The sequence below is a fragment of the Elephas maximus genome, chromosome 8 (genome assembly GCF_024166365.1).
Source record: "Elephas maximus indicus isolate mEleMax1 chromosome 8, mEleMax1 primary haplotype, whole genome shotgun sequence".
In the NCBI taxonomy this organism is placed as follows: Eukaryota; Metazoa; Chordata; class Mammalia; order Proboscidea; family Elephantidae; genus Elephas; species Elephas maximus.
Window position 1 is genome coordinate 79,360,331 of NC_064826.1, and position 27,523 is coordinate 79,387,853.

Sequence of the window (27,523 nt, forward strand, 5' to 3'; positions counted from 1 at the left end):
ATTTAGATTTTTTATAACTCCCCATTGATTCTAACTTGGCACTTGTATAAAACTTGCTGTGGCCTGTAATAGAAAATATCTTTTTTATTTTTAAAATAAGTAAAATTGACTTTAAAAATACCCCCAAAAGAAACCTAGTGACATTTCTTTACAAATGTTATTGCAATGATGTGACAAGAATAAAAAATCAACTTGGACAATCTAACAATGGTAATCAATACACAGTACTTGGTGGTTCTTTCAGTGATGCTTATTTTTCCTCCCAGAAACAAATATGGTCTATTTTATGACTTGCCAATTGTCTTTATACTGTAAAGAAATTTTCCATCATCAAGAGTTTAATGAAAGAGAAGGCTGGTAATGGGAATAATTCGGAAAGAATGCAGAGATGAAATGTAAATAAACTTCAAGTTAAAAAAAATTGGTCAAAAGAAAAGGCAAATTTATAGAGAACAAAGTTTATTAGTGGTTACAAGGGGCAGGTGGGAGGGGGAAAAGGGGTGTTAACGGTGATGGAAATATTGATTTAATTAAGGGTAGGGTTGCACAGCTGATTATTGAAAAACCTTGGTGAAAATGAAGAAGATACAATATTTCTACCATGTTAATGTGGAATGCCCTTTCCTGGAACCTCTGTGGAATAGGATAATTACTAACTCACTCTTCTGGATTTTTTTATTTTTTTAAGTTTGGAGACCCTTTTTGTACATTGTTGCTTAAGAGTATAATTTAAACTTAAAATGACAAAATGTGTAGGCAAAGTATGTTAATACTGTGATTTTGTTCTTATATGTCTGTCATAGTTCTCTGGTGTTGCCATAACAAGAATACCACAAGTGAGTGGCTTTGAGGAACAGAAATTTATTTTCTCATAGTTTAGGAGGCTAGAAGTCTGAATTTAGGACACAGGCTATACAGGAAGACTCTCTTTGCTCTAGGGGAAGATTCTTGTCTCAGCTTCTGTGGTCCTGGTGTTCCTTGGTTCCTTAGGGATCTTCACATGGCATCCCTCCTGCCCCGCTCCTGTTTTTTTGTGCTTGCTTCTATGTCTAATTGCTCTTTATATAACTCAGAAGTAATTAGGTTTAGAACTCCACCTACACTGATGTGGCCTCATTAACATAACAAAGAAACCCTATCTCCAAATAGGATTATATCCATAGGTATACCGTTGCTGTGGAGTTGATTCCAATTCATAGCGACCCTATAGGACAGAGTACAACTGCCCCATAGAGTTTCCAAGGAGCGCCTGGTGGATTCAAACTGCCGACCTTTTGGTTAGCAGCCGTAGCACTTAACCGCTGTGCCACCAGGGTTTCCATCCACAGGTGTAGGGGTTATGATTTCAACACATATTTTGGGGGTACACAATTCAATCTCTAACAGTGTCTTATCACTATTTTTGTATGTTCTATCAAAAAAATCACTCTTAAACAATTAGGCAATGCTTCCATTTTGCATCAGTAGATGAAAAATATATTACATTTTATGTGACTATCTCAAATAATTATTTGTGTCATGGATTGAATTGTGTCTCCCAAAAATATGTGACAACTTGACTAGGCCATGATTCCCAGTATTTTGTGGTTGTCCTCCATTTTGTGACAGTAATTTTATGTTAAAGAGGATTAGGGTGGGATTTTAACACCCTTACTAAGGTCACATCCCTGATCCAATGTAAAGGGAGTTTCCCTGGTGTGTGGCCTGTACCACCTTTTATCTTACAAGAGATAAAAGGAAAGGGAAAGCAAGCAGAAAGTGGGGACCGCATACCACCAAGAAAGAAGCGTCAGGAGCAAGGCATGTTCTTTGGACCCTTGCATGGAGAAGCTCCCAGTCCAGGGCAAGATTGAAGAGAAGGACGTTCCTCCAGAGCCAACAGAGAGAGAAAGCCTTCCCCTGGAGCTGATGCCCTGAATTTGAACTTCTAGTCTACCAGACTGAGAAAATAAATTTCTCTTTGTTAAAGCCATCCACTTCTGATATTTCTGTTATAGCAGCATTAGATAACTAAGACAATTTGCATCATTTCAGTAAGGGACAAGATGGTGGAATTCAAGAATGTGGATTCTAGACTTACTGGATTAATTAATACCTATTTTATGTTACCATAGGGACCTTGGTGGCACAGTGCTTAAGAGCTTGGCTGCTAACCAAAAGGTCAGAGTTGGAATCTACCAGTCACTCCTTGGAAACCCTATGGGACAGTTCAACTCTGTCCTATAAGGTTCCTATGAGTTGGAATTGACTCTATAGCAACGGGCTTGTTTTTTGTCTGTTTGTTTGTTTATGTTACCTCAAGCACTTCTCTTTAGTCCTAACTCTACTAGTGACTGTTTTTGTAACTTGTGTAATCTTTGTCAAGTCTCTTTAGTTTTTTCATGTGTAAAATGGGGAACTTATTTGGGCTAGGTGAATAGATTTCAATTTTTTTTTTTCTTAATGTAAGACGTTGGTGATCAGTAGAAATCTTAGTCAAATGTAATCAGATACAAATGGGCTGTACTGGTTAGAAGGAGAACCTCTTTTGGAGGAACCTGTGAGGTAGCTTGTGAGGTACTCTGGTTTGTTGAGGGATAAATTTGAACACCACTGCAGCCAATCTCTAAATTTCCTGCCAGGTCTAAAATGCTATGGTTGTTTATTTCATAAATATATCATCCCCAAGAAAATAGTCAGATTCACAATATTTCAGACCCTTGACTTTTGCACATAAATTTCTTAACTGATTAAAGGTTTACTTATAATGTCAGATGCAATCAAGTTGTTTTTGTTTTTTCACTGACAGGAATATGAGATTTTTTGGTTTAGTTTAAGTTAAATTTAGTTTGGGATAACTTTTTTTTTTTTTTAATTTGTAACTTATCTATCCAAATATAAGTTGGCAAGCAGTATTCGGTAGGAATTAGTCTATGAAAGAATGGGAATTCAGTGCCATTTTCTATATCAGTGGTTTACCTGACTAATGATTAACATGTTCCCTGCCTTTCCCACAAACTCTCTGTCCTCTCATTCTCTTCCACCTTTCCTGCACAGTAGTTGACCAGAATCCCTCCTCCACCTGATGGCTCTGAGAACCGTGAAACAATCTCATTCTTCCCTTTTGTTCCCTGTTGTTACTGATGATTTTGGAATTCTATTTTCCTTGCTGATCTAGTTCAGAAAAGGGAGCAGAGCTCCCACGAACAGTGAATTATCACTTTTGGATTTGCCTTTGGGGGCGGTTTGATGTCAGCATCCTAATTTGGAATGCAGAATTTATCTCTCATATGGAAATGATGTTATAAATGGACACCAGAGACTATAGAACTTTTAGTATTACATACTGTAGTTGATTTACCTTATAGGTGAATGCCACAAATGTGCTGATCTGGCAATCTAACCACTATCATAAATGCTATTTCTATAAATATATTCCAGACAGCTAATGTCGAGAGGAATGCAGAACATTCACAGTTGGGCACAGATATTTAACAATCTACAGGTGTATATCCAGTCATTCAGCATCCATCTGTAAGAAAGCACAGGCATTTTTTTTTTCCTTTTGCAGGTAAACTGAAGTTAGCTCGAGAGTCTTAAATAGAAGGCAGGTTTTCAGGTTTAAACCATATATATATTTTTTAATTTAGATACTGTAGAAGTTGGGTCAATAAAATTGATAGGTGATAAGGATTGTGAAGTGAACAATTGCCTTACATAAATCGTAAAAGGCAGAAAAAAAATCAAGCCAGTCCTTCATAAACATTTTATTCTGGAGTGTGCTTGTTTTCCAAAACTACCTCTACTAAATCTCCTGTCAGTCCTGAAACTAGAAGGCAGAAAAGCTGCTAGTGCTACAGCCAACTGCAGCGTAGCCAGAGAAACAGGCAACAAAAATAGAACACCAGGATTGCTGTGCGTGGGTGAGGCAGAAACCACATTACCAGCAAAAGCTTCCAGTATTATTTTAGAACCAATACAGAGCTCTGCACTGCTCTCTCGCTTCTTCTCTCTTCCAAAAACACATACTACAAAAATAAAATGAAATGAAATGAAATGAAATGTATGTGCATTTGCCCTCTTTGAATTATGATTCTTAATTTTTTCTTGCCTTTCTTTCTTTGGAAGCTGATCGCCTGCGTGGAAACCGTGTGTAAAGCAATCTTGAAGGAAGGAAAGAGTTAATAGCTTTTAAGGACCAGCAATAGAGAATTATGGTTTGAAAGATAGAGGCCGGACAGCTGGGTTTGCTAGGGTATTTTTAAATGCATTAATGCAGGCTCCAATCACTAGGCCATGCTTGACCTATTTTTGGCTCAGGCAGACCATTGTTCTATTTCTGTGCCTGTGGGCCATGCTGTTGTTGATTCATATGCAAATGGATTATCACTAGCTTTAGCCAACTTGAGCTGAGAGACCCAGAAAGGAGGAAGAGAGACACACACATAAACAGGAGGAGGGCCCGGGCGGGAGCCACTTGCCGAACTAAGAGTTCTTGCCACAAAACCCAGGCAGCCTGAAGAAATACAACCCAGGTTTAATTGGTTTCTTTTTCTCGTGGGGAGAATTAATATTTTTCTACTTATTCTGACAAAGAAATAACCCCGAAGCACATTCCTATTTCCCACCTGCTTTTAGTTTCCGGGATAACCTAAACTCCAGCAAGCTATAGCATCCACTCTGTCCTTTCTGCTTTGCACACAGGTTGGTAATCTAGTAAGTGTCTGGGTCTTTTAAAAAGTGTATGTCCATTTTCACAGAAAGGAAATCATTGTCGAAGTTGATCCTCTGCTGCTGCTTCTCCTCAGGGAGGAGGGAGGACCAGCGAGAGTAGCTCCTGGGGCCCGTGCACTGAGCAGTGATGAATCTTTCATGTAGCTGAAGTAAGAGTGATTGGAATATGCTGCAGACAATTTACGAGAGTGACTCGTGTTTTTCTTCAGATGGGGTGGCTGGACGAGAGCAGCTGTTGGCTCAGCAAAGAATGCACAGTATGATCAGCTCAGGTAAGATCCTCTTTCATAACCAAGACGTTTTATATTTGAAAGTGTACTAGCTTCAGAAATGCAGCTAAGAAAAGCACCTCTCTTAAGGAATTGCTGCTTTTTCGTGTTGATGTTGCTATTTTCTTGGTGCGTCTGTAGGGTTTAACTTAGATCCCTTCCATTACTGTTTCCGTGCATATTCAGAGTCTGTTTAGGGACTACTGCTTCTGAATGAAATTGCAAACTATTGCTTCCGATGAAAGATGAGACTGAGATAAGTAACATGTAGTCGGAGGTTTTGCCTTACTCTGCAGCTAGAAAACGGATATCTCTCCTGATTGTAAGCGTATTCAGATCGGGACTTTTAAAAATCAGGTAAGTTCACATCGGGGCTTCAAATTGCAGCCTCGGGCAGCCTGATGCTTTGATATTTACAGTGTGCTACAGAAGCACACCTATTTATAGACTCACCTTCTGAAATGTGTTTGCTGCAGAGTTGTGAAGGTAGTTTTATTCTTTCCATAATTTTTTTTTCAGCAGCCCAAAATGAAACTCTTCTGATGAAATAAAATTATTATTATCAGATGTTTGTTTTATTTTTCTTCACAAACATTTGGGAAGTCTAGCATTGTCAGGCAAATGCAATGCCATAGTACACATATAAATGTGTTAAAAGCAGGTGCAACGTTTTAAAGACTAACAAGTCGCAGATGCCAATTTCTAGTTTCTCTGTGTACATCTTTGAGCTCTAAAGGAGATGTGATGGGATATGAAGCTTTTCAGTTTTGTCAGTTTATATTTGTTAAAAAAGCAGGCTCTCCATTGCCTGTAATTACTGCTTTTTGTATTTATTTCCTATAGCTCATTCTGAAAGCTTTTGGGACTTGTTTCTCTCCTCTTCTGATTGCTTTACCCTAAATTGTCTTAAAGTTCTCCTTCCAATCTTTTACGTTCTCAGGTGGGTTTAATCATAATTAGAAGTATTATAGATCACCACTTAGACTCCGTGATAAGAATGCAACATAAAGCCACGTTTACTTAGTAGAAGTAGGTGTGAAAGAAATATTCCACAGGTTGGCATGATGTCTGTTTTGATGTTGATATACCTTCCCATCTGTTGATCTGTGTTTGAAGTAAATTTTCTTTAAACCTTTGTCAGTTAGGATGATTTTAAAGAGTGTTTTGTTGACTGAGCCTTTTCAGGGAATTAGAACAAAATATCAACTTTGTGTAATTTGGGGTGTTTACACTTAAGCGACAGGCATTATATCCATTGGTGGTGTCTGCTTAACAAAAGCAAATCTGCCAGAATTTCTGTACCGTGTATTATCTTCATAGCTTCAAAGCTGACAGGAGGCTAGGGGAGGGATACCTCTGATGGTACTGGTCATTTAACATGGCATTTCAGTTTTAACACGTGAATAAGACTCTTTCAAAATGACCATTTTAGGTATCTTTTTTCAGTACTATGCTTTATCTTTTTAGTCTTTACCTCTGTGCTACAGGTTTAATATTTCTTTCCTGTGATACAAACATAACGATGGCTTCCACGAAGCGACTCTGCTGACGATGAGGCTCCCTACAGGTGTTCGCAAGTTTTTCTGTGTCTCAGTGTCCTTGATCTTCGCATACAACTTACTCAGATTGTATGATTGTCATTTTTCCTGACATTTAATGATTTTTATACAATGCCACAGTATTTTCAAGGAGGGGTGTGCTGGAGACTCTGTGCTATTGTCAATTCGAAAGGAAATAACATTTAAGCATCAACTATTAAAAGAAAAGTGATATAGGTTGATGCCAACTCCCAATCCTGGGTGGTGTAAATGAACTCCAGGTTCTGTTTATTTTTAAAATTTGAAATATAGAAACAATTGCATCCTTCCTACACAGTTGTGCGACATTTGATTTTGTTTACTAAAACATGTCCTTAAGTTTAATTCACCAAGACTTCATTTTATATCTCACTTGGGGTCACCAGGAACATTTTACAGAATGCTGATCCCTGGGTTCCACTCCCAGAGTTTCTGATTTAATTGGTATGGGGAATAGCCTGGATACTGGGATAATTTAAATCCTCTAGTGGTTCTAACCGACAGCAAATTCTGTGATGGTGATGCTGGTGAACCGTTACCAGTAGGGTTGTCTTCAGAGTTAATGACTAGATTAGAAGTGTTTTTGTATTAATTTAGACGTAAATCTTATTCAGCTCTCTTTTGGACCAGTGGCATCAATGTGATTGATAGAAGCGGATGGAGTCTTTGGATCTGAAAAGGAAAACAGACATATGGCAGCTGTGCATACTGGTAGAAAGAGCACTGTTCTGGGAGTCAAAAGCCCTGTTTACTAGCATGAGCTCTGCTGTGAGTCAGTTGTGTGACCAGTTTACTCATCTATAAAATGAATAATAATGCCCTCCTGTTTCTCTGAATATATATTTGAATATATCAAAATGTCTTTAAAGTATAAACTCGCTGTTATTGTTACTATTATTGTGGGTTGAACCTGGAACCATGACTCTTCAGTGCCACACCCTATCTTGCTGGACAAGCCAGATGAGTAGATGAGTGAAATTGTACATCACAGGGAGAAATGATTTTTTGGTTTGTTTTGTTTTGATAATCAGTTCTCTTTAATTGTCTTATAAATCAGCTATGTTTTTGGTTACCTTGATCTGATAACAATAGACCTAATTCAATATGCTTAAATCTTTTCTTTTGCAAACTGTGACTGTAAATCAGGGTAGCTAGTGTGTGTGTATGTGCGTGCGCACGCACGTTCTGTGAAATATCTCATTACCTAATAATCAATATTTGATTGATCAGGGAAACCCCCAACAGCAGATTTCTCGAGGTTATTTAAAAAAAAAAAAGTATTGTTTTGTTGTTCAACTGTTACTATCAATCGCTTTAGTATTCCCATATGTTACTATAGTTATATTGTATATTACACATCAATGTAGAAGATTTGTATTCGGATCTTTTTACATACTCTTAGATTGCAAGTGGTTTATATAGTTCCTTTTTTTTCTTTTTTCTTTTCTCTTCTAATATTGATCCAGTCGGCTAGACATGTTAGGTACAACTAGGTTCTACAATGTAGTCAGCTGATGTCTTAGTTAAAAAGTCTATAATATTAAATCTTGGAATTCAGTGTGAGTGACACATTTTGCCTATCAATCTTGACTTTTGTGGCTTGTGTGGAACAGTATAAGTGATGACTGTGGCAGAAACTGAAGCCTGCAGAAATACTCAGGTCACTCAGCAGTTGCTGGCAGAAGTAAGGGCATTCCCCTGTTGCCCAGCATGTTGCTTAACACGTTGGACAGGAGAGCTGTCCAGATAGTATTGGAACAATTATTATGAAGGAATTTCCTGGAGTTTGTACAGCATTAATGTAAAATACAGTTAAAATATGGAAAATTCATTTTTACATTGCATTCTTATTGTAGGATATATAAAAAAAATAAATCTAAATTTCTTTCATATAAAATGTACCTTCATGCCTTTCTCAACCCTCTTTTCCCTCGGTGTGTGATATCAAGAGGAAGGCAACATTTGAGATTGAATAGTCATTTACGTCTACTTGAAAAGCAGAGTCTGATTATGAAAATGTAAGTGTGAAATTCTCCTGTCATGTCAAGAATCACTTCTGGTATTTCCCTTAATTACTATTTTTCTGTTCTCTAACTCAGGTTATCTTTACTTACAGGGCTGTTATCAATTGGGATATTGGATAGGTAGCAATCAAAAATCTAGTTATAAATAGGCCCATTGAGATGGGGACAAGAATGAGCATTTTATTGTTCTGTGGATGACACAGGTGGCATAATCGTTCTTAGTCTGCTACATAAGAAAATATAATAAAACTCCTCAGAAGACTGAAATAAACCAAAATTATGAATTAAAAAAAAAATGTTCTGAATGGTGATTGTGATTTTGGAGATGAGGGATTTGAAAATGTACCACATAATCTCTCATCATTGAGAGAGAATGAAGTGAGCAAAAAACAGTATAAGGCAGCAAAAAACATACATCCACCCTGCAATATTAAGCAATATCTGAGCAAAGTAAATGATATAACCCAATGCAACAGACCTCAGAAACAAATAGCCAAGGGAAAAAATTGGAGACGAGGGTCTCTGATCAGAACAGAGACTTAACTGAGCTTGTCTGCTGGGCCTCCTTAGAATTTTACTGGCAATTTGACAACTTCCTGATGCTTCTCGCTAGCATTCTCAAATCTGAAAAGAAGCAAACTGAGTGGATATCCTCAGCTCTTATTTGCTTTTTTGCCTTGTGACCAAGGAATAGTATAAAGAATTCTGGAAGAGAAATGGAGGGCAGTGAATGAACTTCTTCTCTGGAGAAATGAAGGCTTTAGAGCATCTATATACATGAGGAAAATGATACATAGCTTCTTCTGATGGGATAACCTTCCCCCCACTAAGGTTCAGAACCTTGAATGAAATCTTACCACAAGGGGCATTGACCATATGAAACAATTAGTATTGCATATTAACATTTTCAACTCTGAATATACTTCTCTGCCCTCCCCAGAGTTCTTGTATAAAATTGTGGAGGTTATGTACTGTCTGGATTCATGTGTACAAATTTGTATATTTTTTATACAAATTTCCAGGAGATGACTATAAAGTATACTGAGGAAGGAGAGGCTGTTTTTTCTTTGTTGTTGTTATTCACACAAAGACACTATTCAGGTCACTGGTTGCCCTGCTTCCCCTCTAATTCCTCAGTATACAGAAACATGGATAAACTACAATTTCCTCAACACTCCAACTCGGAGAGTCAGATACAGTAGGATGTTAGATAAAGTGGGAAGAAGGCCAAGAAGTCACCTAACTATCTATGCTATTGCAGATGGAAAAGAATAGCTGGTCAGAGCTGCCAAGCATAAGTAAAATGAAACAAAAGGGGTTAACAATTATGCAAGCATACTGTAGGAAAATTAATAGATGTAGAAGTAAAATAAAGAGAGGACAATTGCAAGGAAAGTCAGAGATTCTAGTAAGGACACATCAATTCTTTGAACAGATGAAATTGTCTAGTAATTGCTTCCCACAAGTAGAGCACCTTCATAAGAACATGAATTTCGTAACATAAGAGCTCAAAGATGCCATGATAAAACAATAGAATGAGATGAAAAAAGGAGATTGTTTTTTTAGATCTAACAAAACAAATTAAAAATGAAAAAAACATAATTATAGAACTAAAATATTTATTAGAAATAGCAGGAAACAGAATAGATACTAGTGCATAGCTTTACAAAGACAATAGACTTGAGACCGTGTGTGTGAAAGAGAAAAATGGTTAAAGCAACTGAAAGTATAGTAAGCATATTATTTGTGTCCCTGAAGTTGATAATCCAAAACAATAAAATGGAAGAAAATTTTGCAAAAATGAAGAAAGATAATTTCACACAAAAAGAATAATAAAAAAAAAGAAATCTGCAGTTGAAAGAGCACCCTGTGGTTTAGGAAAATCTGATACAAATGCTTAGCCCAGAGTCATATCCTAACTCGGTTATTGGATCTCAAATGATAAAGAAATTTTCAGGCATTTCAGGCAGGTAAAGCCAAGTATCTATGGAAGGAGAGGATATGGAGGAAGGGAATGTATGGGGATTCACTATGGCCCCAGACTTGCCCAGTACTCAATACCAGAAGATAATGAAGAATCTCTAAAATTCTAATGGAAGTGCAATCCATGATTATTATACTCAGCCAAGATGTTATTAAACTACAGAGAAAATAGGTAGACAGGATAGAAATTCTCAAGCACAAAAGAGGTCTGTGAGTGTAGCTTCTAGGAGCCCTTCCTGGAAAGACAGCTTGACAATGAAACCTAGACAAGGAAGGTAGGAATTTTAAACAAAAACAAAAAACTGACTTTAGAAGTAGAGAAAACAGTGTACATAGTGTAAGTAATGGGGCAAGCATTGACTGTATTTAACAACCATAGGATTATGGCTATAATAATATAAGGACAGAAAGTGTTATAAAGCAGGGCAATGTAAATATATTAATGAAACTTGTTGTTACCATGGAGTCCATTCTGAGTCATGGGAACCCCATATGTGCAGAGTAGGACTGTTCCTTAAGGTTTTTAAGGCTGTGACCTTTCTGAAGCAAATTGCCAGTCCTGTCTTCGAAGGCACTTCTGGGTGGGTTCCAACCTCCAATCTTTCAGCAGTAGTCAAGCACTCAACCATTTATGCCACCCATGGACCCTTATTGTTAAGAAAACTAAGCCTAACAGATAGGAGGCATTGGTGAAAGGTCAGATGAGAACATGTGGGAAAGTGCTAATATCCTCCCCTTTCAGAGCAAGGAGAGACTCTCCGCTGCTGCTTAAAATAGAAGCACATAGTTTTTTGTTTTTTAAAAAAAACAAAACTCCAAAACCTGATTTTTTTTTTTTTTAATTAGTGTTTTTATATAACCTTAAAGAGATCTTTTAGGGAAAAGTATCTCTTATGGTGGGGAAGCATTTAGTGTGTTTTGTAATTCCTTCAATTTCAGTTTTATTTCTGTTAAATTCAGTTATATTCAAATTTAGTGTTTTTTTTTTTTTAATAAAAATAGTATCAGCAATAGGATCACACTTGTGTAAAAGTTTTTTCCTCTCCATCCAACTCCTAGAAGAATTCATATATAGATATTAAGACATCAGAAAAGATTTTCTGGGAATGCAGGGGGAGGGCTTTTTTTTCTTTATCTTCATACTTTTTTGGCATTGTATGAATTTTTATAATATGCACATATCTTCTAAAAAGTTTTTCTTACACACCCAAACACAAAGCTAACGTGCCAAAATACTAATGGTGGTTTGTCCTAAGTAGTAGGTATATTAAGTTGTTTTCTGCTGCAAGTGACAGGAAATCTTACTCAAAGTGACAGGCAGCAAGGACACATCAGTTAATAACATAGCAGAGTGGTCAGGCAGTACCAGGTGCTCAATCCTGTCAACAGCATTCAGGTCCGTCCTTTCACACCACCCTCTGGCCTTAGCATTGGTATCATCACAAGGCCAGTTCCTCTAATGGTCACAAGTTGATTATAGCAGTCCCAGGCATTACCAATTTATGCAGGACCAATTTCAGAGACAAGGGAAACTTTGCTTCCTTGTGTCTCTTTTTAAGGAAGGAAACCTGACCTAGAACTGATTGGCCAGAATAGCCTCACCTGCCCATGCTTTAACCAGCATGGTTTAACCAGCCATTGAGGAGGAGAGAGGGACCACCTTAATAGGTCCCTAAGCCTTGGCTGAGCCCAAGAGGGTGGATACTTAAACTTAATTGTTTCTATTAGGAAAAAAAAAAAAAAGAGCTAGAGGAATAGATGTTAGCTAAGAAACACACAGTGTGTATATTGGTGATTGAAATTTTCTTTAGTTTTTAATTAAATATATAAAAAATAAATTAAAATTAAAAATAATTAGAATGAAATTTAAATATATAAATTTACGTAAATAATTTATAACTATAATGATTATCGAAGCCCTGGTGGTACAGTGGTTAAGCGTTAAGTCTGCTAACCAAAAGGTCGGCAGTTCAAATCCACCAGCTGCTCCTTGGAAACCATATGGAGCAGTTCTACTCTGTCCTATAGGATCATTATGAGTAAGAATTGGCTTGATGGCCATGAGTTTGTAATGATTTATTAAAATAAATATAATTTAAGAAGATATTTATATTAATAAGTAAATAGACTATATTTTTAATTTCCCTTTCAATTAAATTCTGGGTGTTAGTTAATTTTCATGAAGATAGTACATTGATTTAAGCACTGGTATAGTTTTTTTTTTTTTTTTTTTAGTTTTTTACTAGTATTGAATAGATAGCTTTCCTGAGTACTATTTTTTGTTAAAAAGTGCCCTAATAAAGAGACTACAGTAATTGTGGAAGAATCCTGTGTCCTTCTAAGTTGTAACTCATTTTTCAGAAGGAAGGAAAATCATCATTGTGGACTGGGGCAAAACAAGCGCTTATTATAAAATCGAATAGAGTATGCCTTTAATGTTGGCTTTGAGGGATACAGGAAATACTAAATTTACCTAATACTGAATAAATTGTTTTCAGTATATGAAAGGAGGATTAAATATTTGGAATTCAATTTCTTTGCCAGAAGGTTGCCATAATTACTGCATTTTAAGAGTAATGAACAATTTTAACATTATGGAATGATACCTATATTTTAACTATTTTTTTCTGAATTGGAATACTTCGGAAACAGTCTAATTGAAATAAAAACCTAGGAAAATGACTTAAAAAACAAACTTTCACTGAATGAAATTCAAAGATATTTTAACATACACTTCATATCAGCATGGCAATGGCCATGGTCTGTCTTGTTATTGAAGAAAAATTGAAGTGTCAGTTTTTAGCTTGGAGGCATGGTGTCCTTACTCTTGCAGTTTTCCCCTTTTCTAATCCTAGGAGGTTGGCAATAGGAAGGCAGAAGGAGGAGAAAATACTTTTTATCTACTAGTTCAAGTTTTCTTCCACTTAGTCATTTGCACAAGACACGTTTAATTTAAACAAGATTTTACAACACTAAGCTACCTACACTTTTTTAAGTGTTATCAGAAAACATTATGTTTAGAGTTACCGTAAGCTGCTTGGTTCATGAATACAAAACAACATACGTTTTATATTCCATAAGAATATCAGTTTCATTCTTTATGGTAATGTCAGCTTTGCCATGGAGCCCTGTTGGCGCAGTGGTTAAGAGCTATGGCTGCTAAGCAAAAGTTCAAATCCACCAACTGTTCCTGGGAAACTCTACGGGGCAGTTCTGCTCTGTCCTATATGGTTGCTATGAGTTGGAATTGACTCCATGGCAAATGGTTTGGTGTTTCGGTGGTCTTTGCCATAGTAAAATAAGTGATGGGCTGTTTATGCGTGGTGCTTTTTAAAGCACCTAATAATTAAATCCAACGAAAACCACTTTAAGGAAGAAAGAAATTTATCAAACCACAGAATGTAACTAGTCATTTACTTACGATTAAACTCTTTGCATGTTGATAAGTTTGGAAATACCCAGAGCTTTATTTTCCTGCATCCTCGAACCCTCATGTTCCACCACTTGTGCTAGGAACTTTTTAATTAGTAGCTTAAATTCATCATTGGCCCAATTGTAGCCATATGGATTTCATTTTCAATTGTTTGATGTACATTTTAGTGAGTGTCTAAGGCATGTTTTCAAACTGGGTTCACATATGAGAAAGTCATGAAGCTTTTTCACATTTTCAAGTTTGAAATTAAGAAAAAAAATACATACAAAAATTTCACTGAATTTCCATTCAATCACATTGTGCCCTGGAAGTTCTTGGTTTAGTAAAAACATGTTTACCAAGAAAGTTTTCAGGGAACCCCATGTTGACTAAACTAGAAAACCTCTTGGTGAGTGCTCACTGTTTTAACTTCATTCTTGATGGTTCTTTTAAAAGCAGTTTACAAATAAAATTCAAATGTATTTTGAATCCATAATTTTACATTAGGAACTAGAGATTTTAGATTAGAAAGGTAATTTACCACTGTCAGTTATCCTTTTTATGCTTTTTCTGGCATATCATCCTCTGATATTTTAGCAGTTTAGTCTTAATTCAGGGGGTTAGTGGTTGGTCTCATGTTTTTTTTCATTTTTTATCAGTATCATTCTTCTTATTGATATAATAATAGTTATTATTTTGAGGGTTTTCTTTTTACCAGGCATTGTTTTATCATTTAATCCTTGCTGCAGTTTGGTAAGTTTTGTGGTAGTTTCAGCTGTATTCATGTTTTACATTTGAGGAAACTGGTTCAGAGAAATAAGTAACTTACTGAAGATCACCATGGCTAGGCAATGACAGGGTCAGGTTTTGAACTCGATGTTTACCGTGCCGCTGCCACAGAAAAATACTTAGCATAGGATAATTTTTTTTTTTCCATATCTCATTGTTGTACAATTGCCAAGTCAGCTACATTTATAAACACAAATCTAGTCAAGCTTCTTAGGCCTGGGAGGCTTAAGGCACAAGTGGGCAACTATGTTGTAAAATTGTAAGCTTATTAATTCACATTCACAGTGCCTGACAATTAAATTGGAAGAAGTTCCACAGTAGTGGGTCTGAGATGAGTTTAAGACAGGGGTTGGAACCGGAAAAAAATGGTTTTTAACAAGATCCCCAGGTGATTCTTATGTATAATACACTTTGAGAACCACTGCCCTACTAGTGGTTCTCAAAATTGGTCCCTAACCAGCAGCTTTAGCATCACTTGGGAACTTGTTAGGAATGCAAATTAAGTCACCCTTGGTCTTTATCTAGAAATGGGGGTTGATAAAGTCTATGTCTATTCAAATTCAGATTAATGTGCAACTTGAAATCCTTGCACCAAAAGAAAGACCTAGCTAATAAAATTTAGATTCTTCTTATTTTGAATATAAATTGCATCAACATAGGACCCATTTGGACCATTTGGGTACAAAACCCATTGGCAGTGTTTGTATGTACTGTCATGTTGCTACATTTTCCTTTATCTTGAGTTAAACTTTATTTCACTGGATGAATATTGTATGTTCTGTAGGTGGCTTGTGCATAAATTCACCAATTAGATGCTAATCCAATTGTATAAGAGTCAACTCTTTGGCTTCTATCAACTAATCTTTTAAATCTTACTTGCTATGAGAATCTTGAATCATCTTTATGAATCAATACATTGTAAAAGCATTATTGATTATCATGTTAATGTCCAACATAATTTGTTGCCTTCTTAGGGGAAAGAAGCTTTCAAAAGATTATTAAATCCATTAAAATCTGCAGATAGCCGCATGTCTGTGGCTCCCTTTAGCAGGCTGACTCCTTTGGGTCAGTTATTCTTAGCCTCGGTATTTCTATCTTATGGCATCGCAGGTCTAAGATTAGCTTGTTAGGCGTTATCATTATCATGCCATCTGAGTTACCTCCTAATATAACTCTACGCTGGAATGATTATTTATAGAAAGAGCATTCTGTCATTTTTGGGTTATTTCCAGTAGTTTAAATAAAGAAGAACAACATTCAAGTGAAACCACAGATTCCTTCCTGCTGCCAAAACAGCATGATAACTGTCTGCTTAAGGGGCAATAATATTGTTTAAATGTGTGCTTAGGGTAATTGTAGAGTTCTTTTTATCTCTGCCACCTTGAGACAAAGGAGAGGGCTTTGGGTAGCAATGTGTGATGCTTGTGGAAAGGCAAAGAAGTGCCCTTAATGTTTTCTGTCACCGAGCTCACAAGATTCTGGTTGATGATGACAACAAGGGACACAAGTGTTTATTTTTAGAAACAGACATTGCTAAGCTCTCTGTTTGTTGTTAATATGGTTCATAAACAGGGTTCCTTGGCTGTTGACCCTTCCAGTGAAAATGCATTACACACACACACACACACACACACACACACAGACACGTTTTTCTTTTTTAAATTTGCAAGAATGACTCTAATTTTTAAAAATAATTAGAATAGTTTTCTCTTTTTGGCTAAAAAAATCTAAATTCTAGTCAGTTCCTGCAGTACGTGTGTGCATGTGTATATGTGTGTGTGTATAATATATATATATACACATATATATATATATATATACACATATATGTATATATTGACCCTGGTGCCATAGTGCTTAACAGCTACGGCTCCTAAGCAAAAGGCTGGCAGTTTGAATCCTCCAGGCGCTTCTTGGAAACTCCACAGAGCAGTTCTACTCTGTTCTATACCAAAAACCAAAACCCAGTGCCGTCGAAGTCAATTCCGACTCATAGCGACCCTATAGGACAGAGTAGAATTGCCCCCGAGTTTCCAAGGAGCGCTTGGCGGATTCGAACTGCTAACTCTTTGGTTAGCAGCTATAGCACTTAACCACTATGCCACCAGGGTTTCCCTCTGTCCTATAGGGTCACTATAAGTCGGAATCAACTCAACAGCAATGGGTTCTTGGTTTATATGTATATATTGTACTTTCTATAAATTCCGTTAGAATTAGACTTACAAGATGGTTTATGAAAAGGAATTGAACGCTGTATTCTAAGCACAGTGAACATGCAGGTTGACCATAAGACCAAGGTGTGGGAAAATAGGCAAATATGCATCATAAATGGCTTGTTGGTAATATAATGCCTGTAAAGTAATATTGTCAATGTTTCTAGCTTTACAGTCACAATATATAAAATGTAGCAATAAAAGATAATTCTGATTATAGTACATTAATAAAATTTATAAGTGAGAAGAAATTCTCAGCATATGAAAAAAGTAGGTATAAGCCTCTGCTTGTTTTTCAGGTATAAGTAACACTTGGTGTACCCAGCAAATTACATGTACAATAAGATATGCAGTTTCATATTTGAGAAGTAATATTTGGCCAACTTACATTGTGTGTTTAATCCAGACCTTAGTAACTGATAGTTTGCATTAAAATTAGGATTGTGATTTTAATTTAATATGTATTAAATAATATATGCATTTTTGAGAGTCACTATGAGTCAGAATCAACTTGATGGGGGTGGGTTTTTTGTTTTTTATGTCTTGATTATTAACTCATCATTGCTTGACGATGAAAATGTTACAATTGTGTGCTAAAACATTTCATGTTAAACATTATTTGAAATGCTTTTAGAATAGATAACTAATAGCACTCTCTCAGAATATTAATAGTTTTATCATTATTTACTGAAAAACCATCATGGAATCCCTTGACCATCAGGAATTTACAAAATAACAGACAAAGCCCAGAAAACATAGCAAATACAATGTATCTTAAAAGGAGCCAAGTTGTAAATAAATCCAGAGGGTAGAAGAACAAGTAATTGTTGGGAAGAAGTAAGAAATTGCATCTTTACCGCTCTTTCAATTAGCAGGTTGAAGGTTTTCAGCCTTTATTGGTTACTGATGAAATGTTTTGAAACTTCAGGATGTGAAATGAAATAATCATTCCTACCTTCATTTTCTTTTTTTTTTTTTTAACTCAAATGTATTTGAGAGCCAACCCTGTTCCAGGCATGGAAGGTGAGGTATAAGCATGATATAAAACAAGTGGATACATTGTTGACAGATTGCTCAATTGAATGATGAATGAATAAGACTACTTTAGATAGTAATACCTACTAAAGAAAAGTAAAATACGACACTGGATGCCGTGCAGTGAATTACTTAATACAGCCCTTCTAGCCATAGCCTTTGTGACTCCTACAAAATGATGGGGCAGAACTATGCAAATACCGTGTGGCCTACCAAGGGGGTTGTACAGCCTGCTAAGAATGCAAATAGGTGTATGGAACCCCTGTGGTGGTGGGACCATGCAAATAAAGTATATGGAACCCTAACAAGGGGATTGGTCAGTTTTGTCATCTGGCTAGGCTTAAAAAAGAGATCCAATCTCAGAGTGAGGGGGGACTTCACTATCACCAAGAAGAAGCAATGGGAGTGGAACATGTCCTTTGGACCTGGGGTCCCTGCACTGAGAGCCACCTGGACCCACAAGACAGAGAGAGAGGCCTGTAACACCGGAGATGGTGCAAGATGGTGAGAATGGCAGCAGAGAAATAATGGCAGCAGAACCAGGAGACTGGAGTGAGACAGTGCATTGGGCTTCCCGGCCCATGCAACAAAGTGGTTACAGTGGGTGTGCTGACCCATGGGGCGAGAGAGCTGAGTGCTGTGAGACAGGAGGCTTCCTAGTGGAGCGAGGTGTCCTTGGGCACTTATTGGTAGAGCTAAAGAGCTTTTTAACACTTGTCCAAGCAGGGCAGAAGCAGAGCCGGCCCAAGAAGTGAGGGCTAAGAAGGCCCTAAGAAGGTTAGGGAGAGGCCTGTCTGTGGGCACAGCCAAGAAGCTGTCCTGATTGAAGAACTGTATCCCGAGTCAATCCTGATCCTGAATTGTAACCTATTACTTCCCTAATACCCCATAACTGTGAGTGTGGTCTGTGAATTTGTGTGGCCATTGCAATGAATTATCTAACCCAGCAGAGAAGCAGAGTGCCTTGGAAGGGATGTCTGGTGTCAGAATTGGTTAAAAGGCTGGAGAGAGGAGATATACCTGACCTCCGCTTCTTAGGAATTAGCCTTGGGCTGTTGATCTTGATTCTTCTTCCCTGTTGTGAAGTTCAAAACCCAAACCAAACCCCTTGCCGTCAAGTCAATTTTGACGCATAGTGACTCTGTAGGTCAGAGTAGAACTGTCCAGTAGGGTTTCCAAGGAGCGGCTGGTGGATTAGAATTGCCAACCTTTTGGTTAGCAGCCAAACTCTTAACCACCAGGGCTCCCTTGTGAAGTTAGAGGAGGTCAAATGCCCAGCCTATCATTTGTACAATGGAATAGAAAATGACGGCAATGTTTTTAATGGTAGCAGGATCCAGTAGCAGGAGCAGTGGTGGGTAGAATAGTCAAGTAAAGTCTTTTGGGAAGGCTAAGCCATGAAGGACATCTTCCCAATAAAAGTAGGTTTTCCCTCTACATTCCAATTGGTCTAAGTCGAATGGAATGAAAGCACAGTTAGAATAAAACAGGATATGTTCTGAGGCTATTTTAGTCTCCACTTCTGCTTTGTGGAAGGGATGGGAAGAGCTTTAGCAGCCGGTGGGTGAGGGAGCCAGGGAAAGGCTGTCAGCTACTATTTTCTCTGTTTTCCACACAGGAAGACTGTGAAATCAGCTGACTCCTTACTAGGATTAACATTATTGACTGGAAGTCAAGGCCTTTTTAGAACCTTTACCTTCCCTTCCTCCTGAAAGTTCATCATTGCCCTTCCTTCCAACTCTACCCTGCATTGTGCTGAACCGTCTACACCAAGCAGTAGGAACTAACACTAGTAGTTTAGTGGAGCAAATGATCCCTCTTCACTGAAGACTGCAAAGTGGAGGAACAATGTATCCTCATCGACTGAAGTTAGAAATCTGAGTACATTTTTTCACAAACACCATATTGTAGTTTTCAGGAGTATAAATATAGTATTCATTAAACAAGTATTTATTGACCACCTACAGTGTACCAGACATTTAATTCATGGAAATCATGGGTCAAATAGCACCTTGTTATATGGCTGGAGAACTCTAACTCCCAAACAAAATGTTTAGAATATATCGTCTTCATGTGTTGGTGTATGGACAGACTTGCAGTAAGTTGTTCTAATAATTGAGTAAGGAAATATTTTGTGAAGATGATGGGTCTCTTTTAAAAATGGAGAAATAGCAGTGTATGCCAAGAGCTGTGTTGCCGACATACCATGCTTTCTCATGGATAGGGAACAATGATGGATAGACACAGTAGGCTGGACAAACATTTTTGAGAGTCTGACACATTATCTCACATGCTTGATGCCTCATGGGGTTTTCCCTCAACATTCCAATTGGTCTAAGTCAAATGGAATGAAAGCACAGTTAGAATACAGCAGGAAGCGTTCTGAGGCTATTTTAATCTCCACTTACTTCGGCCTTGTGGCAGGGATGGGGAAGCCTTTAGCAGCGGGTAGGTGAGGGAGCCAGGGAAAGGCTGTCAGCTGTGATTTTCTCCAGCCTCAAGAGGATGGGACTGAGCCAAACTCCTGGCTGACATGCTATCTGGATTCATAGCATAGCTTCAGGAAAATAGTTAATAGCCACTTAGTTTTATGTCCAGTGGCTGTCTCATTCAATCAGTATTTCAGTAAATATTGATTGAGTCATTGACAACTGTATTTTTAAGTTAGATTTCTTGTTTGTTATTGTTGTTGATTTTTTTTTATATATAAGGGCTAAGGATCAGCTATTTTCTTTTTCCAAAATACTCTCCTGCTCTGTTCCAATGTGTCCACACTGGGGAAATCCTAACTCTTACAAAACCCAGTTCAGATGCCTCCTAATACCGGATGCCCTCACTGACTCCACCCTAATCCCCTGCAATACTTCCCCAGTTATGTCTATTTTCTTCTCTCCCTTAGTCCCCATAGTCCTTTATGACTCTCTTATGACATTTCCATCTTCTGGCTTACACTGTGGTTATTTATGTATGTGTGTTCCCATCCCCCCAATTAGTTATATTATAAACTCCAAGAGGAAAAGGATCATGTTTTACTTCTATTTTTATTTCTTACAGTGCCTAGCCCATAATTGATCCCTGAGACTATTTTTAGATGAATAAATGATTAAAGACTATAGCATTATTGCACAAAGTCTGTGTTGATAAATTTTTTACCCGTTTGATATGATTTCTTCTTTTATCTAGAAAATAACACCTATTTTCTTTGCAACTTTGAAAAATATAGACATTTTGGGGGTGTGAGAGCCTTTATTCAAAAGTTAAAACCATTTATTGTAGAATGTAAGTTAAGGATGACCACCAGTGCTGTGAAAATATGTATACAACCTTTAAACATTTTATTCTTAACAAAGGGAATTTTGGAATAGGCTTATTTGATTTGATTTTCCAATGAATAATATCAATAGAAATTTCATGAGATATGTGTCTGCATACAAAATGTTAAGTGTGAAATAGCTAATTTAAGACTGCCTGAACATAATTACATACTTTTTTTTTTTAAGGAGAAGAATAAATTTGGTTGTGAAAATGATTACAGGTGTACTTTTTATGTTATTCAAATATCACTTCACATTTATTCCTAGTTTTTTTCTTCCTTGATATTTTCATGTGGAAATGTTTTTCTTAGATAAAGGACAACAATGATTGGAATTTTCTAACAATAGTATCTATTTGAAACAGTTCTGCCCCTGGGACTGCTCTTTAGAGCTCATCTATATTTATTCAGGAGTCATTTAACTGAACATATTCTTCAAAAGGGGGACAATGAAAGAAGGGAGTTTTTTAAAATTAATAATTTAATAATCAAAATGTGAATGCCAAGGGTATCAGTAATCTTAAAAACTATCTAAAGTAAAATGTCAGAACGTGGAATTCATGTAGTGAGATACTAAGTTAAGACAGATGGAAAGAATGAATCAATCCTTATACACAGCTATTCAAGGAAAAGAATGAAATAAATATACTGGAGTCTAAGTGGGAGAGGGATGGTGAATAGAATAAGATGTAATGTAAGTAAGGAAAAAATATGTAATTCTTTTCAGGGTAGTCTTTCTGCTCTACTTTAGCCTTAAATCTCACCATAAAGTTAGGTTAAATAAAAGGCATTAAAGCTCAGAAAATTGAGCTTGGTGATAATGTAAGTATGGGCCAAAAGAAGTGTTGGGTCATAAAACCAAATTTTGCAGCACAGCTGTTTAACTCAGCTTGGTAGATCACTGTGAAACTTATGACAGTGCCCTTTCAGCTACTTTGTAAATGCTGCCAATTGTGTTTTCTCATCATTGTAGATCCAAGGTAAATTGTAGCTGGTATAATAATCATATTGAGATGAAAAATATTAAGGTTGGTCTGATCTTGGGCTTAGAAGTTTTCTATTATGATAGTATACATTAACAAGGCATAAGAATTAGTTCAAGCAAATTTCCAGAGGCTTATATCTTTGCAACTATAAACTTATTTAATTGGAATCACTCATTTGTTTTTGTTCCTCAAAGACGAATATAAATATGTTAGAAAAAATTATCTGGATATCACCTTAACCTAACTTTAATATTGCTTAAAAGTAGGTGAATAATTTAAACAACCTGAGGCATCTGATGATTAAATGTAATAAAACAATGCTTATAGTCTAAAATCATTTTCTCCAGACTTTAATCAAGAGTGAGCTCTGACTACCCATTCTCTCAATAAATAAATGGAAATTCTCTGAAATTCTTGGCCTGGAAAGATCAATGATCCTTCTTTTAACTTTTTTTCCAGCAGATAGCCTCAGACTAGAATAAAGATAAAACTCTAGAAAACCATATATGAGTCATTTTCAGATGACTAGAAAACATTAAATTGCTTTATAAACATAGAAGAGAACATCTTTCTCTTTGATAATCTACTTCCCGCTCTACTTCCTTGGGCACTGAACAAATTTATAGTAGAGATTATGTTTATGCTTCACCAGTAATATATGTGAGAACCATTTTCCCCACATTCTTGCCAACGTTGGATATTGTCAGACTTTAAATATTTTTACCAAAATGAACGATGAAAAATGGCATAACATTACTTTTTATGTGACTTTTTCTGATTACTGGTAGGGTTGAATAGTTTCAATGTGTTACTTGCTATTTGGGTTTTCTTTTACAGAGAAATAACTCCAGGAATGCAAGAATGGTTAAAAGGAAAACATCTATCAATAGAAATAATTTTATTAACAGATTAAAGGAGAAAAAAATATGATAATCTCATTAGATACAGAAAAATATTTGATAAAATTATCAGTATCATTTCATCATAAAAACTCTTATTAAACTTGGAAAAGAAAAGGAAGCTTTATTACTCTAGTAAATGTGAAAAATCAACACCCATATATGAAACTTTCTTAGTGGAAAAATTAAAACATATTATCTCTTTAAGTCAGGAACTTTTGTCTTATAAGTCCTCGTTAATGATCCAGGACATAAACACTGGGTAAGTGGTATAAGAATCTGAAAAGAAGAGAAACTAATTGAATGAATAAAGAATTCAGTTAGATTGCTGAGTACAAGATCAGTACAACGTTAAAAATTTGAAAGAATTGCTTTATATCAGAAATAGCCAAACACAATATGTTATAAAAAATAATACCATTCACATTAGCAATCAAAGTTTTTTTTGAAGAAATTGGTAAAATTATTGAAAAACATATAAGAAAACCTGATCAAATTTGAGAGATGCCATATTCCTGGATGGGAAGCTGCATTAAAAATAATTATTCCTAAATTATCCTGTACGTCTCTTTGTCTTCACAATAGTTAAGTAACTTTCTTTAAAAAATAAATGATTCAGGCATAATACAGCAATCAAAATATACTAAGTGGTTTGTAGTAAAAAAAGTAAATCTCACTCCCGCCTCACCTCCACTAGCCAATCAATTCCATGCCTCATAGATAACCTGATACAAATTTTCCAAGTGCCTTACAGATACAATGTATATCAGTACAGTTTCAGTTCAGATTCTAATCTGTTAGAATCTTTCAGAGAACGTCACATAACTGATTCTAAAGTTCATACATAAAAGTAAGTGTGCACAAATGGCGATTTTGCAAAGCAGCAAGTGGAGCGGATAGGTACCAGATCATACAAAGCTATACTAATGGTCCATTTGGTCAGGGACACAGTCAAATAGATTAAAGGTTAAACGGGAAAAGTCCATCAGTAGTAGAAGTCACTTAGTTAACAGATTAAAGGGTAAAAAAAGAAGTATATCATCTCATTAGATACAGAAGCACATTTCATAAAATCCAATACTCTTTCATGAAAAAAACTCAAACTAGGAATAGAAGAGGAAGCTTTAAAAAAAAAAAAAAAAATAGGGTAATAAAGAAGAAGCTTTATTACCCTAATAAATATCATAGATCAAAACCCTACAGGAAACTGTATACTTAACGGGAAAATTAAAACAAGTTCTTTTATTTAGAAAATAAATCCTCAGTTTCTTTTTAACTTTGACAAATATAGACATTTTTAAATATAAAAATACAATGTTTTAAATAACTTTGTATATGACAGATTTGGGTTATATATAAATCGAAATAGGACAGGCTATTAATTAAATTTTGGGGGAACAGTTAATGTATGCAATTTTAAGTTCATAGTCAAATTGTGTTGTTTATTTTTATACATAACAATGATAACCGATTGAGTGGACTACAATGTAAACTTCTGCAAAGCAGATGAATGTTAAATGCATGTAGGGTCTTGTGTGTATGTGCATATACATCTTCATCTAATGGAAGGAAAGGAAGAATTTTTATGAAGGTGGGGAAGGAGTTTTATTAGTTCAGGTGAACTAAAGTAGGTAAGAGAAGTACTCAGTATTTATATGCTGTTGTTGTTGTTAGGTGCCCTCGAGTTGGTTGCAACTCAGAGTGACTCTATAGGACAGAGTAGAATTGCCCCATAGGGTTTCCAAGGAACAGCTGATGGATTTGAACTTCTGTCGTTTTGGTTAGCAGCCAGGCTCTTAACCACTATGTCACCAGGGTTCTTCAGTATTTGTATAGTTTACCAATTTTCAAAACAAAATAAAATAAACAATTTGAGACTAATTTAAATAAAAGGTAGAGATTTAAGAGTAAAGAGGGGTGCTAATTCAGTCAAGAAAGAAGGGTAGATAAGGCCTCACCAAATGTCAGTTACTGAGTAGTACATAAAAAGGCCAAGGAAGAAGCCCAGGTGCAAATGACTAGAAGGGCCCAGCTGTGCAAAGATCAAAGAAAAAGGCATTCCAGACAAAAGGAATAGCCAATGCAAAAGCCCCTAATTCCGCAGTACGTTTGGCTGTTTTTAGAGTGATGGCCAATGTGACCACAGCATTTTTAGCAAAGCAGAGAAGGAAGGTAAATAGGTAGGTAGGGGGTACTTGAATATTGGATCTAAGCTATCTTTTGCAGCAAACTTGTTGCAGTACATGTTTTCATATTCATAAGTTAGGGTTTCACTTGCTCTTCAGTACACCGATATCTGATAGTCTTCAGAAAGTACAATTCAAGTTCTAAAGGAACAGAAGGTTCTATATTTTTTTTATTTTTCCCATAAACTGGATGTAATTCTAATCCAAATGTGTTAAAAAAAAACATTTTTTAATTACACAGGATGTTGTTGTTGTTAAGTGCTGTCAAGTCGATTTCAACTCATAGCAAACTAATATGGCAAAGTAGAACTGCCCCATAGGGTTTTCTAGGCTGTGATCTTTCAGGAGCAGATCATCAGGTCTTTCTCCCTTGGAGCCACTGGGTGGATTCAAACTGTCAATTTTTAGGTTAGCAGCCAAGTGCTTAACCATTGCACCACCCGGGGTCCTTTTGCATGGTATGCTGGTTGCCATTGATGGTGACTCTATGGGACAAAGTGGAACTGCCCCATAGGGTTTCCAAAGCTTTAATCTTTATGGAACTGCTTCATCTTTCTCCTGCTGAGTAGGTTCAGACCACTGGCCTTTCACTTAGTAGCTGAGCACTTTAACAACTGCACCACCAGGGGTCCTTTTACATGGTATAACCCATTGCCCTAGAGTCAAATTCCGACTCACAGCGAACCCTGTGTGACAGAGCAGAACTGCTCCATAGGGTTATTCCCAAGGCTATACATTTTTGCAGAAGCAGACGGCCACATCTTTCTCTCCTGAATGGGCTGGTGGGTTTCAACCGCCGACCATTTGGTTAGCAGAAAGTGCTTAATCACTGCACCACCAGGCCTCCTTTTACATGGAATAAACAAAAAAAACCCAAACCCGTTCCTGTTGAGTGGATTCCGATTCTCAGTGACCCTATAGGACAGCGTTGAACTGCCCTACAGGGTTTCCAAGGCTATAATCTTAGAGCCCTGATGTCACAGTGGTTAAGAACTCCCAGCGGTTTGAATCCACCAGCCGCTCCTTGCAAACCCTGTGGGGCAGTCTGCTCTGTCCTGTAGGGTCTCTGTGAGTCAGAGCCGACTCAACAGCCGCGGGTTTTGTTTTGGTTTAGTTTTTGCGGAAGCTGATTGCCACATCTTTGTTCTACATAGTGCCTGGTGGGTTTGGACCTCCCACCTTTTGGTTAGCAGCTGAGAGCTTAAGCACTGCACCACCAAGGCTCCCTATGTGGTCTAAACCAAAGAAACCAGAGTAGAACTGCCCCATAGGGTTTGCAAAGAGCAGCTGGCAGATTCAAACTGCCAACCTTTTGCTTAGCAGCCAAGCTCTTAACCACTGTGCCAGGCTAGTGGATGTAAAATCAGGAAAACCGGTTTATTTATGCATTGAGGTTTTTTTTTGAGCCTAGTCATGGTACTAAATGATTTTAGGAATAATAACATTGATGAAGAAATACCAGCTCCTGGTCTCATGGAGCTTATAACTTAGAGAGATTTTAGGCCGGGGCTTGCAACTGATTCTGTGAAAGTAGGTAATTTACTTGTCTTCCCTTGGCCGCTATAAAACATGAGAGGGGTTGCCTAGATGAGTATTAGGGTTCCCACCAATTTTAAAAATGTCAGAGATTCTTCCTTTTAATCACCTGACAAAGATAAGATCACAAACGCATATCTTTTTTGTACACCAGAAGTAATTTTGGTTCAGTGGGCATATTACCATAGTAATGTGTTAGTCAGATCCTGTCATTTATACCACTACATATTTTAGGCTTGGAATCTCATTCTGATCTAGCTTATTTGAACTTTATTACTTATTTAGACACTTGTTTTTTGTTTTTTTTTTTACTGTGTCTGACTTTGGATTTAGAGTCCTACCTTTTCACAAAAGTGTTGTGGTCGGACATGTTCACAAAGAACGATTCAGTAATTGTCATGAATTATCTGACTTAGTTGGATAATTTAATACAGTCTCTCTGTACGCACACATATACACACACCCGTACGTGTGTATATATTCCCAAACCAAATCCATTGCTGTTGAGTTGAACCTGACTCATAGCAACCGTGTAAGACAGAGTAGAACCGCACCATAGATTTCCAAGGCTCTAAATCTTTATGGAAG

General features: G+C 36.7%; 1 protein-coding gene across 8 annotated transcripts in view; it reads left to right on the plus strand.

The window, feature by feature from the left end:
* Positions 1 to 27,523, plus strand: part of HDAC9 (histone deacetylase 9) — a 1,063,574-nt gene that overhangs the window by 467,016 nt on the left and 569,035 nt on the right. For 6 of the 8 annotated variants that reach the window (XM_049893259.1, XM_049893260.1, XM_049893263.1 and 3 more), the window contains exon 3: positions 4,923 to 4,985. In XM_049893259.1, the coding sequence (XP_049749216.1) occupies positions 4,923 to 4,985 (63 nt within the window). Of the gene's footprint in view, positions 1 to 4,288; positions 4,515 to 4,617; positions 4,684 to 4,903; positions 4,986 to 8,508; positions 8,578 to 27,523 lie in introns of those variants that run through there. The other 2 variants (XM_049893266.1, XM_049893262.1) reach the window with 2 other exon arrangements.